Source organism: Mus caroli, chromosome 13 (genome assembly GCF_900094665.2).
Source record: "Mus caroli chromosome 13, CAROLI_EIJ_v1.1, whole genome shotgun sequence".
NCBI classification, from domain to species: domain Eukaryota; kingdom Metazoa; phylum Chordata; class Mammalia; order Rodentia; family Muridae; genus Mus; species Mus caroli.
The window spans coordinates 56321979-56335899 of NC_034582.1; the positions used below are offsets into that span (position 1 = coordinate 56321979).

The following is a 13921-nucleotide window of genomic DNA, read 5'->3' on the forward strand; positions in this document are numbered from 1 at the left end:
TGAGTCAAATCTGCATAGGCCAGTTTTACTATCCACTTGGGACATAGGCTAAGACTAGAATTAAATGTTTAAGCCCATGTATATAAAGCTGTATATGAATATATGTGAATACATACACATACATACATATATACCTACATACAGTTTTTCATAATATATGCCCATGGCTTATTTTAATGCATCAGGTAATATGCTCAAGGTTTAACAGCAGTAGTAAATAATACCATAGGACAATGCCTACAAAAAATTATATCAAAATGCTTCTCTTGCCACTCGTGTATGTTGAGGCACTAAAGATTCTGGAAGTGTCACCTGAACCACAGTCCTGTGATGACCTTGATGTCTCTGACACAGTAACAGGAACGCTAGTACACAATTGAGGTGTTAGACAAGGGAGAGGCACAGCTCAGCAAAATGCTGTAGAATTCTGTGCCATCACAATTCAGAGAATTGAAAGTTGGTAAATTCATGATGGTTAAAAAGTGTCAAACCAAGAAATCTTCAGATAATCTCTTAGACTAATGTTTCTGGTATATAGAACCCTTTAAGCAGGCCATATCCAAAATGGAATAAAGACTATCACAGAAGAGCTACTCACTTTCTTCTCAAAGGCCACCACTATGCTCAGTACTGCCTTTAAGACAAGTTACATGTTTGATCTCTTTCACACACACACACACACACACACACACACACACACACACACACACAATCACTTTGCAAAACAGAAAGAAGCTACAAACTATATTTCAATTTAACCTTTTAAAAGACACCATTTGCACAATCACTAAAATTTAAAATAAAATTACTACAGGAATCATGAAGACACATCAGTAAAGAATTTAATTATAGTAGTTGCCATGTTGTTGTAGAACAAGCAGGTTCCAGATTCCACACCACAAGGTGGCTTTTTAGCCACTCAACTGTTGAAAACACTCAGGAGAGACTGGTTACTGTGAAGTGGAAGGCACTTAACACTGTCTCCACCATGTCTTCCTTTGTGACCAACAGGCAGATCAAAATATATTGGGATAGCTGGCAAGTGAAGCAATTCCACAGTGGTTGTTGCGATCTTTGGCAATCTGCATGTAGCCATTCATGCCCCATTCTTCACCCCAGCTAAAAGGAAATGTATATTTCATTTATTATAAAGAACATGAACTTATTGCAACAGCTAGCAAGAGGTCAACTTAACAGAAGGAACAGAAAAAGTTGAAGGCCTGCCCTTGGGTACCAAGAAGCACCTCACACAGGACTGTGAAGACCACAGCAGAGAAAGGGTGGTTCAGTGCTAATACATGTGTGAGATTTTAAAAAGCAATGGCACCAAATGACACTGATAGCCAAGAAACCAGTAACAGGATGGGAAGATTATGATCACACATATGTGAGTAGCTTCTCCAAGTTGTAGGAGAGCTCAGAGGTTAAGGACTGGGTATCAAAGTAAAGAGCTGTTTACAAGCTAGATTAACACAGTAGTGTTCCTACAGTACAAGTCCTCCAGATATAGAGGCAGATGTACCTGGAGGAAGCTGGCTAGCCAGTCTAGACAATAAACCCCTAGACCAGTGAGGCACACTGTCTCACTATAGCAGGTGGATAATTATTATAAGACAACTGATGTTAACATCAGGTCTCAGTTGCACATATGCATGTACACATACATCATTCATGTACATAAGAAAACAAGAACAGACTTTGTTCAGTTTAAGTGGGACAATGTTTTCTAGGCTGTACACTCAAGCATTGACTGCAAGAAGTAATCCATTTGTGAATCTGATGGATGGGCACCAAGAACTCTTAGACACTGAATTATTTCTTCAGCCCCTGGAATTTCAAATATAATTTTTTTGGCAGTTATACCTGTTCTTGATCAGCCAGTAATTATTGCCATCTGTTTCATTTCCCACATAACCATAGCCAACTATCAAAACTGCATGATTCACAGAACTTGTGCAATTTGGTTCATAATAAACACCTGAGAAATAAAATGGAAGTTGTTATGAGATGCAAAGGATACATGACAGTGAGCATTGCCACCATCAATAGGGAAGAATTTTCACAGATCTCTGAAATGATGTAAATCACAATCAGATGTAAGAGCAAAATGAATTGTTAGTGAGATGGCTAATATATGTACATGTATATATATATATATATATATATATATATATATATATATATAGTTTCACAGAAAACTGAAGAAAACAGAAGTATAGATTTGTTGATAAACACTTGCCTAGGTGTAGGGAGAATTCCTTGTACCATATGGAAGCATCACAGGTCACAAAATGCAATTGGCCTATTAGCTTAGGCAGGAAATAGGAAGGTTATGTTCTGGTACAGATAGAGGACTTATGGGAAAATTGTCAGGCATAGGAAGATTCATCAAAGACACAGAAGACAGTCAAATGGAACCTAGGATCATGTAGCCAACCACATGACAGAAGTTAGAATAAAATAAACAGGTAATTAAGATATGAGCTAGTTGCTGAACAAGTCTAAACACTTATTTATATATAATTAAGTCTCAGAGTCATTATTTTGGGGAACTGTGAAAGCTTGCCATTATACGTAGGTGCATATAAGAATATTTAATTCTTTTCACTAGAATCTCATGCCAAATAAAATTCGCTAAATAGAAGTTACTTAATTCAAGAGACTCATTAATAATTTGATTTCATGTGTACAGTCTCCACCAAAAATCTAAAGCATCCACCAAATTGGGGGTAGTTTAAAAATAAACTAAACATAAATTTTATAACATATGATATACTTACTTTCATGAGAGGGTCATATCAGTTAAAGACAGGACTCAGTATGATTGCATAGAGAAGGCAATCAAGAAACCCAAACTCACATACAATCTTATAGATAAGAACATAGCATGGCATGGCATTGGGATGTCACAATTATTCATTTTTTTTCACATCTAGAAGGAAATATGCTTACCTTCATTGTAGAACCTGAAAGACTGATGAGAAGCATCAACTGCCACAGAGACAGGCCCAATAGATGCTACAGCAACCCATAGGTAAACCTCATTCGGTGGGAGGTTCACATAATCTGTGATATAAGCACTAGCATTCTCACTACGGTACCTGCAGGGTCCTTCCTTTAAACAGTAAAGAGATAACAGAATCAGTTACACCTGCCTTCTGAGGAGTATGCATCAGAACCACAGCACTGCTAAGTACGCCCATGTCTGGACTGTTATAAATCATTCCAGGAAGTGAAATAAACTGAAAGATCTGGAACTGAGAATCCATTCTAATGCTTTCAATGACACCTCACATTTTTTTCTGTCCATAAGAAAATTTTATAGGGGGAAATCTTCATTATATGTGGAAGGGTTTGTATATTGTCCATGTGCATGGAAGCAGGGATAGCTACATGGAAACCATCAGCTCAGAAGCTGTTCAGTGTCTGATATGGCAGGCATTGTAATGAGAGCAATTGCAGTATATAGAGAATCTACCTCCTAATGGGAGTTCAGAAGACAAAGGATTATTTCTAGAAGTGTCTTCATGCTTAAAGGTGAGATATAATGACAAAATAGGAAGTCCTCTTACTTTTCCTTCGTATGGATAGGTTGCCTCAGCTTCAAGACCTTTATTTTTCAAAACATACTCGAATGCTTGGTGTGTAGTACCCGAATGGCAGCCATTGTTTCCTACAGTTTTAGAACAGTCCAATAGGTTCTGCACACTTAGAGGGGTGAGGTTGCCAGTTTTCCAGAACATCTGACCTTCTATGGCACCAGCTGCAGCAAAAGCCCAACAAGAGCCACAATAACCCTGAGTCAGGAAGAAAATATTGTTATACATAAACAAACACCAATGCCAGCAACAACAAAGACAGCACAATAACTTATGGAAATGATGTATTGGCAGTCATTCGATACCAAGGGAAGAATGGTACTCTCCTAGAGGTCATGCCTGATGGCAGTTTGTTCACACCCTAGATAGTGGTCACACACAGGAACATTTGAGCAAGACCTATTGGTTTTATGGGTTATTAATGACAACAGAAACAACAAATGAAATAAATTCCAGAGACAGATGTTTTAGAGGATGATAGCTAGAGAGAGGGTGTATGTGGTAGATTGCTAGGATAAATATCCATTTTACATATGTATAAAGCTTTTATAGAAGGAAAAATCAACTGCACATCTCTCCATGCTCAATACCCACACAGAGATATCAAGTAATTTATTTTCAAAGTGGCTTAAGAAAGGGGGTATGTGTCACTGTTTTACCTGATTCCGTACAGGAGTCACATAGCCTTCCTTTCTCCAATCCTTATAATCGGGTAAACCAATAGATACATGGTTCTGGGCATGTGGGTCTGTCATGGCAGCAGGAATTAGAATATTGTCTATTGATTTTCTGAATTCTTCACCAGTCTTTAAGGAAAATAACATTAATAAAAAACAAGGCAACACACACACACACACACACACACACACACACCCCATGCCACATACAAGACTCCATGTAAAGCACTTAGGAGAACAAAGTGTGAAGAAGTCCATGCCACACTCACCTGGTCACCAAATTTATTCATTTTCATGGTGAAGTTATTCTTCCCCAGGATATTCTCCTTGTTGTGCAGTTTGATCATTCTCATGTTTTCTTCCCATACTGCTCTCTTCAGTGCTTCTTCCTTCTGTAAATGAGCATAATGGATGCCATTTCTTTCTAAATTCCCGGAGAAGTTGATTATGTTTAGTTACTGTTGCAGGTGAACAGAGGTCATGAAAAGTAGTCTCAGTATACTATACCCACACATTCTCCACATACTGAGGAAAACAGAATATGGTCACCCCATGTTCACAATGATTGTGATTAGATAATCTCACAGTGAATATGTGTGTTTGTAGGGGTTCTGTGATCTCTAATGTGTGACTAGACACTTGCAACAGCCATGAAAATTTACTCTTAGGCCCTTCTGCACAGTTTTCAGTTTACCAACCGGACTGTATGTTTTTGCATATTTAGTCTTCCAGTCTTTCCACTCAGCATCCAATTTGGGATCATGTGCTGGGGCACCTGAGGCCACTCGAAAGCACAGGATTAACAGAAGGACAATAGGAGCCATGTTTCAAGAACCTGGAGAGGAATGAGAGATGATGACAAGACTACACCAATATTGTTTAAATGTCTTCTCACTTTTTCCTAAGAAAATAAGCCACGCTTGGTCAATAAAATTCTTTGAAACGGTCTTCCAAATACTTTTTGAAAGACTGTTAAAAAAAAAAAAACAAGCTTGGGATAAGATTAAAATAAATTAACCACGAGTAGTTATTAGATCCAAAGCAAAATGAAGAGCACATGCCCAGAATTCTATCAATGAAAACTTCAGGAGTATTTTACTTCATTGTTTGAGAAAGAGCTCCCTGAACACGGAGGACTACAAGCAAAAAAAAAAAAAAAAAAACAAAACCCAAAACAACAACAAAAAAAACACCAAACCACAGAAAACAAAAACAAAACAAAACACAAAGCAAAACAAAAACAAGGAAAACAAAAATGAAAACAGAAAAAAAATTCAAAAGCAAACCAACCAAACTAACAAAAACTGCATGTACTTAGCATATCACTGACTCTTGATTTATACCAAATAAAACCTCTGCTATATGGTATCAGATCCTAATTTCATTGTGAGATCAAGAGTTGTGGGCATATGTCATAATATCCTCTTCTAATATATCAGATAGTGGGCTTGTCTTGAAACCTCCGTTTTTAAATGAAAACTTTGTGAAATGTCTTCTATAATGAATGTTGGAAGAATCATAGGTACTACTCCATTGGTACTGCTGTTGGGACCATGTAACCAAACTCTCCATGGTGTCACATGGACAAGCCATAGGAAGCCAGATTCACAAGTGGAGGTAGCATACGGTAGTCATCCTTAAATGGAATTTCAGGTTCAGGAATTTCTGGGTCTCTAAAGCATAGTTCCCCAAGAACCTGGATAGGGACATGGCTGCTTCTACTGCATCTATACAAGTCAATTGAAACCAGATTTATCAAGGGATTATGTGCAAGAAAAATATCTATATTTCTTAGGAGGTACTAATGGCAGTTATTAGTGAGCATGGTACCTTCTTTCATTCGCTGGTGACAGATCAAGACTTGCACTTACTGTTAACCTATATAAATGTAAACCTGGGGTGCAAGACACCTGAATTCTTCTATACCTTTCTACTCTCTCTCCTCCACCTACACACAGAAGAGCTGCAGATCCTTAGAATGTATTTTCATTCGTGGAGATCTGCCTGAGTCTCCATGGAGTCTCTCAAGTCTCCCCACCGAGATAGCTTCCCATTTTGCCTTGGCACAGGCAAGGCCTCACCTGTGGTGACTGATGCCGCCTTAGTCCACTCCACAGACTCAACTCTTCGGAGATTGCTGTGGTCCTGAGTTCTGGCCAGCAACACCTCATTCGGACTTTAAATCCCAAGTATGTGGACAGATGGCCCCACCCCCTCAGTCCTGCTCTTCGTATGATTGGCTGTGTTGGTGACTGGATTAGGCCTCCAGGCACTGGGACTTGAGGCTCTTTCTGAGATATGATTTCATCCTGACGACAGAAGGTTGAGCTTGACGCTGGAAGGTTGACCCTGTTGACAGTGGGGAACTAAATTTGTTGACCTTGTCAAAGGAAGTTAGATAGCAATCCACTAGGTCTTGGATCACGCTCTATCTGGCCTTCTGCTTGCTGAGTGTATTTACTGGAAGAGCTGTGTGGTGTCATACACTTGCAGTTTAGAATGGGAAGTTTTAGTTAACCATCTCTGATGTGGGGTCAATATATTCTATTTTGTGTTTAGTCCTCAGCTATGGTTGGATACTATGAGAATACTGACCCTGGGATGTTGTGTTCCCCGGTGTCAGGGTGTAACAATGTTGGATCTCACGATTTCCTTTAAGAGACAGTGACTCCCAAAGTGGAAAGTGATGTTTAAGGCTGAACCATAATAGGAACTATGAATGAGTGTGCTATTAGGGATCTCATGAAACTCTCTGTTTCTTCTTTTGGAGATTAAATTGAGCTGCCATCTAGAATTACCATTTCATCTATAATTCTTCATTTTGGTAACACACAACTGGAAGTGTCTATATTTCCCATTTTCAGGACACATTTTGGTGTTCTTAGGGGCCCATATATAGTTTTGTAAGCACCACGGAGAGACATTTAGAAGAATTTCCTTTACAAGGAAGCTTTGGGCAGTAATCTAAAAAGTAATCCTCTAGCCCTCTCCCTTAGCACCTACATTTCCTTTTTCTTTTGCAAGATATTTGGCTACTACTTTGGGTTGAGTGATTTTCCTTATGAGTTTGAAAGAAACATAGTTTCCATTGCAGCAGTATTAAAAAGTGGGACCATTAAGAAGTATATTATCCTATAATAATGACTCATGTTTTCTCATTTTCTCAGGTTTTATCATATCACATGGCACAGAGACACCATATTTAGTTATTGCCTTTGGCGGCTTCCTCAGATCAGGGAAGAAATATATGATATTTATCTATCTAATACCATATACTATCTAAGAAATGGCTAAATATTGGGGTATAATGAAGGCTAAGTTTTTTATGTTCATATAAGATTTCTAGAGAAATTAAAAAGTACCATTAGGAGGCAGAATCTCTTACTGTATTGCATACAGTTCCCAATGCTCTGTTTATCTTCTTCTTGTTTCACACTTCACGTGTCCAATTTATTTTTTCAATCCATCCTCTACAAATATCATATGGTGTAATTTTTATCATATTCGTTCCCTTCCCCTAACTCCTGTTAGATCCCCTTTCTCTGCCTACCTATATAATTTCATGCTTTTTTTCTCACCTGATAATATAGGGAAAAGCCACTAAAATATAGGGTCTGATGTATATTTAACAGCTACTCTTGAGCATGCCTTAGACTTAATGTCACATACACCTAGTGTCACACCATAGGAAAAATCTGATATTCTTTCTCCAAGCAGCTTTTATTCTTTCTCCAAATAGCTTTATGACTAGTGATAGGGTTTCTTTTCATATTTCCTTTCCTTCATGATAGAATTTGTCTGGGTGATTTCTGTAGGTCTCAGGCAATGCTGTGACAGTCATTGAAGTATGCTCTAGACCCCAGGACTATCCAGATTTCTAGTGAAGTTTGAAAACTGCTGACACGGAATTGTTGTGAGATGACAGTAGTGTAAACTGCCTAGAACAAGACAGGGCATCTCAGTGTTACTCATCTTACATTTCCTTTGAACACAAAGCTACATGACTGGAGCAATTTTCACAAATGCTTTGATTTTCATGACTGCCAGGCCCTCACAAATGGGGATGACTTCTTCCTGGAGCAACCCCATGGCAGTACATATGTACCTTCATCTTTCATTACAAGTAACTTTGCTTATTTTCCACGGATCATAACAAGACTCCCAGGATGATTTTCTTTAAGCATGGTTTGAGGACATAGCAATCCATGAGGTACGATACATATTATGGAAATGGGCAAAGGACAACTGTGGAGAAGAAATATGAGATATCTTTAAAATTAATGGAATGTTGTGCAATCAGGTATCAATAATGTTTAGCAAATATGCACTGGTTTTAGATAAAGGCCAATCCTCTTTTCTGCATAGAGGGAAGGCTTTGCCATTTTCATGGGTCTAAGGCATTGGAGTTCTTGACATGGCCATGTGCACTTCAACAGCACATATTCAGTCAGAATTTTGTTCACTCTCTACAGAGTTTATTCTAGTAAGTATAATTTTAATAGTCTTAGAACCACAGGTATTGGTCCTATGCTTCTTACTCATATGAAAGAATTTAAAATGCTACTTTATTTGTGGAGGTCTATGACTTCCTTATTTTGGATGAAGCATCAAGTACAGTGTCATCTTCATGGGGGTGTTCTGACAGCATTTATAAGGTGTAACCAACTATGAAAATGATACTAACCATGAAGCCCAGAAAAGTAATTTTGTTGATAGAACCAAAGCACAACAGTAGCATGGTGCCTTTCTCAATGAGATAATGGCTCCCACCTCGATGGGGACTTTCTCAGCAGGGCTTATCAAAATTTCACATTGGAATGGTAATGGTGTCTCTGAACACAGACAGCGAAACCACTGATGGTTTACACTGATTATTTATGTGATAGACTTAGGTCCCTTGTTCAGTACAAGTCCATATAAACCTGACCCCAATTTAATAAATTCTGGAAATCAAAATGGAAAAACAATGAAAACCTCAATATGAGAATGTAAACACATAGTATCTTAATATCAGAGTTTATAGCTCATTGATACCAGTTTTGTAATAGGAGCCAACTGAGAAGGAAGAGGAGGTAAATGGGAAGGATACAGAATAGGATGCAGAGAAGGAAGGTGAATTTGTGAAGTTGCATCTTAGAAAATAGGTCCTCCCCAGGAGTGGGAACCAGAAGCTGGAATTAAATTCAGGTGTCCCTGACCTTCAAGTCTTCTTAACATATCAGTAAAATAAGTATTGCCAGCAAACACTATTCAAAATATAACTTATGTTCCTTCTGCTTCTTTCCTGAGAATTAGTGTAAAGACCACCAACTAATCTCTGTCAGGGTGGCTGTCTCTTAAGGGTTCCTTACTCACACCTTGATAATGTACTTGACTCTGCATCACAGATTTCTGTAAATTGTTTAATATTTTTTTCAATTATTCAATGTGATTTTTTTCTCATTTGTTACCTAGAACCTAGAAAAACTGGATAGAAAAAATGCTCACCCTATTTCTCAGGGTCTGAGACACCTCCCGTCTTTATCACCTTCAATACCATTGAGGGACTGGACCAAGGAGTTTCTCAGAAATTATATATATATATTCATTCCTTCTCCTTCCCCCGAGGCCAGAAGCAGCTTGCCACAACTCTGTAACATCAGGTAGGCCAGTTAATTCTAATATAACAACCACTTTTTAAAGACACATATAAAGAACTGAATTCATTGAGAAGGTGGGAATGACAGAAAGTCCTTTCTGCTCTTCACCTGTGGAAAGTTTTCATGGTAAGGCACACAAACCTCCAACAAAGCCTAGAAGACAGAGTTTACACTGTAGTCTTAGTTTGCTTGCTGACCTCTAAGATGTCTGTTCTTTATTTCTCCCTTCCAAATGTATTGGCCCATTCTTCAGTCTCTAACATATACCTCTAAGGCCCTCCTTTGGAAGAATATGTGATCTGTGGGAGAAAAATGGTCAGAATGCATAAAGGCACCAGAGTGATTTTGCATTAGGCAAGTACAGTGAACTCTAGCTTGAAATATTTACAGGTGAACTTCCGTCACTCTGTGTCCCACTGAACAAGGACTCTAGACCTTGGGTCAGATACTTTCCAAGCCTGAAGAGATAGACATAATCAGCAGGAAAGAGCTAATCAATGGGAACAGAAGCCTTGGGCCAAAACAGTTCCCCTTTCCTGTGTCACAGCTACCTATGTACCCTCTGATATACATAAGGCCCTATATCCTCTTTCTCCCTCCTCTCTCTACCTCCCTCATACTTCCAATTCTATGTCTTTCTTATTGAATTGGTATTTACCTGCTCAAAACCAAGAAGAGAAAAATAATTCAGCAGACATATGCCTTCAATACGATATTTGTTTATAATAAGGCACAAGGAACACACATTCTAAAACCCTGATGAGGCTTCACAGACACCTGGAAACCGAATGGCCTTGGATGCCCCATAGCTGCTTTGAGTCCCAGGCCACAAGGAGACAGACACTTTACCTTTAAGAGCCAATAAGTTCATTGATACCAGGAATGAATCTCAGGTACCAAAATCACTCTACCCTTAATGTGGAGTAATTTTCGTGAAGCATTCATGGGCTGCAAGGCACTAGGAAATTATGATGCCCACAAAAGACTTGTCTTTGGAATATATTCAGTACATTCACATAAACATTCCTTATAATATTATGCTAATAAAAAAGTTGAGGTACATCTCATGAAGAGAGATACAGTACTTGTGTAGAAAAAAGGTGCTGATGGGTTGTGCTGGGCAATGTACTCCAAGGAGAATGTTCTGGAAGTTTGCAGGCTTGACCCACATCTACTGGGACGTCCTTTATCTGTGACAGGCTGGGAGGATGGCACCGATGGAGGTTCAGGAGGGCCTGGTGAGCTTAACCTACGCTTATGGCTGAAAAGAAGACCTGTGTGGGCCTAACTACAATTCTGAAAGTCACTGAGACGATGCAGAGAGTCTTAATCTTCTTAAAAACGCATATCAATATACAGGCTAGAGAACTCATGTCTCGGAAGGACACAAGTGCAATCCTTTAGAGCATTCTCATAGTTCTATTTTTTAATCCTTTCATTGGGTAATATCTTTGTGTTATCAGAACTCACTGCTTGGGCCTGAGTTCATAGCACATCAATACCAGCTCATTATCCTATCAGAGGTATGCCTTGCAATAGGGTCATATCTGAGCTCTCTGGTGGCATGTCTGGAGCTTGCTTTTGATTCTTTGTTCTTAACCAGAGTTCCTGGTGGCAATTTTTTTTCTCACATGCATTACATCATTCCTAGTACACAGTATGGTTTATAAATTAACCCAAATGATTTTAAATTATCATTTTAAAAATCATTTACAGATAAAACTTGGCAGATGTATGTGGGGGTAATGAGTGTTTCTTTCTAGACACAATGTTCACACTAATTTATCATCTTTTCCCTCATTGCTTCACACATGAAAACCTAGAATTATGATGGATAACATCTATCCTCTCTTTTGGATTTCCTCCTAATTTACAGAGCACACTGGGTATTACATTAAGCTCTGAGCACACAATGTCTTTTCCAAGACAAGCTTCCAAATGCCATTGCAATTCTCTTACAAAACAACATAGTCAGGTCTATCATAGCAATGTCCCATTTATTGTAGAGCCTAGGCCCACTAGTGTTGGGATGATATCATACTCAGTTGACTGAGCCCTCTCCATCAAATAGCAGTCAAGAAATTGCCCTAAAGACATGACCACAGGTCAATCTGCTATTTCTCAAACGAGTTTCCCTTCCCCTTGTGTGTTCAGGTAATAACCAAGAATAGCTATCATACTTGGTTTGGCAGACATAACTTCATTAGCATGTATCACAGAAAAATTTTCCTCGTTTCCCTTGTCTTTTAACTCTGTCAAATAATTTATCACCTTGAATAAACCACAAGACCTGGTGGATTAAGGATCTCAAACATAAAGCCAGATATACTAAATCTAATTGAAGAGAAAATCAGAAATATTCTTGAATGCATTGGCACAGGAGAAAATTTCCTGAACAAAACACTAATGATTCGGGTTTTAAGATCAACAATTGATAAATGGGACCTCTTGAAACTGAAAAGCTTCTGTAAGAAAAAGGTGACTGTTAATAGGACAAAATGGCAGCCTACAGATTAGGAAAACATCTTCACTAACCTTATAACCCACAGAGGGCTAATATCCAAAGTATATAAAGAACTCAAGAAGTTAGACTCCAACAATCCAAATAACCCAATTAAAATGGGGGCACAGAGCTAAACAAAGAATTCTTAACAGTGGAATCTTGAATGGCCAAGAAGCACTTAAAGAAATGTTCGCTGGGCAGTGGTGGCACATGCCTTTAATTCCAGTACTCAGGAGGCAGAGGCAGGCAGATTTCTGAGTTTGAGGCCAGCCTGGTCTACAGAGTGAGTTCCAGGACAGCCAGGGCTATACAGAGAAACCCTGTCTCGAAAAACAAAACAAAGCAAAACTAAAGAACAAAAACAAAAGCAAAAGAAAACAAAAGAAATGTTCAACATCCTTAGTCAGTAGGGAAATGCAAATAAAAATGACCCTGAGCTTCTACCTTTACTAATGAGAATGGCTAAGCTAAAATACTCAAGGACAGCACATGCTGCTGAGGATGTGAAGAAAGGGGAACACTCTTCCATTGCTGGTGGAATTGCAAACTTGTTCAACCAGTCTGAAAATCAATTTTTTAAAAAAATATAATGTGTCATAGTTATTCTTTTCTACTTTATCAACTCATCCCATCAACTGGCATTCTATGCACTCCCTTTTTATCTATTGTAGAAAAATATACAGGCATCTAAGGGATAATAATAAAATAAAACATAAAACATTGCAGGATAAAACAAACACACAAACAAACAAAACAAAACAAATCAGAGACGGAAAAAAGAAACACACCAAAGGAAATGAGGCCAAGAGAGGGCACAGGAAACAGATATAGACACAGGCAGAGTCCTTCATTCTATCTGTTACTTGGTGATTTCATATTGATGTCCATCATATATGTATATATTTTCTGAAGTTTCAACAGTATTAGGTTCCCACAGTACATTTAGAATGGCCCTTAAATTTACCTGTCTTTCCTTTTATTCTCTCTCATCTCATCAGGCCTCCTCCTCCCCACCTGATGGTCCTGTTTTATGATGCTGTTTTCTATAACTATTTATCACATTTTTCCTTCCTGAAAGATTGATCACCACCTCCACAAGTACATTACTTACACTTAACCTGAATGTTTTTTTTTCTTATAAAAAACAACATTTAATTGGGGCTGGCTTACAGGTTCAGAGGTTCAGTCCATTATCATCAAGTTGGGAGCATGGCAGTATCCAGGCAGGCATGGCGCAGGAGGAGCTGAGAATTCTATGTCTTCATCCAAAGGCTGCAAGTGGAAGACTGACTTCCAGGCAACTAGGGTGATGATCTTATACCCACACCCATAGTGACACACCCATTCCAACCAGGTCACACCTTCAGATTAACCTGAATGTTTTATGAATGGTAGCTTGCTTATTATTTATTTCACAGCTAGTACCCACATAAAAGAGAAAACATACCATATTTGACTTTATGGGTCTTGGATACCTCAATCAGGATCATTTGTTTCTACTTT

The 13921-nt window shown here is 38.5% G+C and overlaps 1 protein-coding gene across 2 annotated transcripts; it reads right to left on the reverse strand.

Moving 5' to 3' along the window:
- Positions 1–719: 719 nt before the first annotated feature.
- LOC110308067 (cathepsin J) lies at positions 720–6430 on the reverse strand. Of its 2 annotated transcripts, none has more exons than XM_021180404.2 (8): positions 6358–6430; positions 4975–5111; positions 4546–4665; positions 4259–4405; positions 3573–3797; positions 2953–3115; positions 1864–1978; positions 720–1119 (listed from the first exon to the last, which is right to left on the reverse strand). In XM_021180404.2, the coding sequence occupies exons 2-8, from the start codon at positions 5098–5100 to the stop codon at positions 1017–1019; spliced, it is 999 nt and encodes a 332-aa protein (XP_021036063.1). In that variant the 5' UTR covers positions 5101–5111; positions 6358–6430; the 3' UTR covers positions 720–1016. The 2 variants fall into 2 exon arrangements, with proteins under 2 accessions (XP_021036063.1, XP_021036062.1); XM_021180403.1 differs by having other exon boundaries at positions 818–1119; positions 4546–4668.
- Between the last annotated feature and the right edge of the window lie 7491 nt (positions 6431–13921).

Bases quoted from the DNA above. Each gene is read 5' to 3' on its own strand.
- LOC110308067 (XM_021180403.1), bottom strand. From the start codon at position 5,100: ATGGCTCCTATTGTCCTTCTGTTAATCCTGTGCTTTCGAGTGGCCTCA. The intron at 3,116-3,572 runs GTAAGAGGACTT...TACTGTTTAAAG, and splicing joins CCTATCCATACGAAGGAAAA to GAAGGACCCTGCAGGTACCG. The intron at 1,979-2,952 runs GTAAGCATATTT...TTTATTTCTCAG, and splicing joins TTTCAGGTTCTACAATGAAG to GTGTTTATTATGAACCAAAT.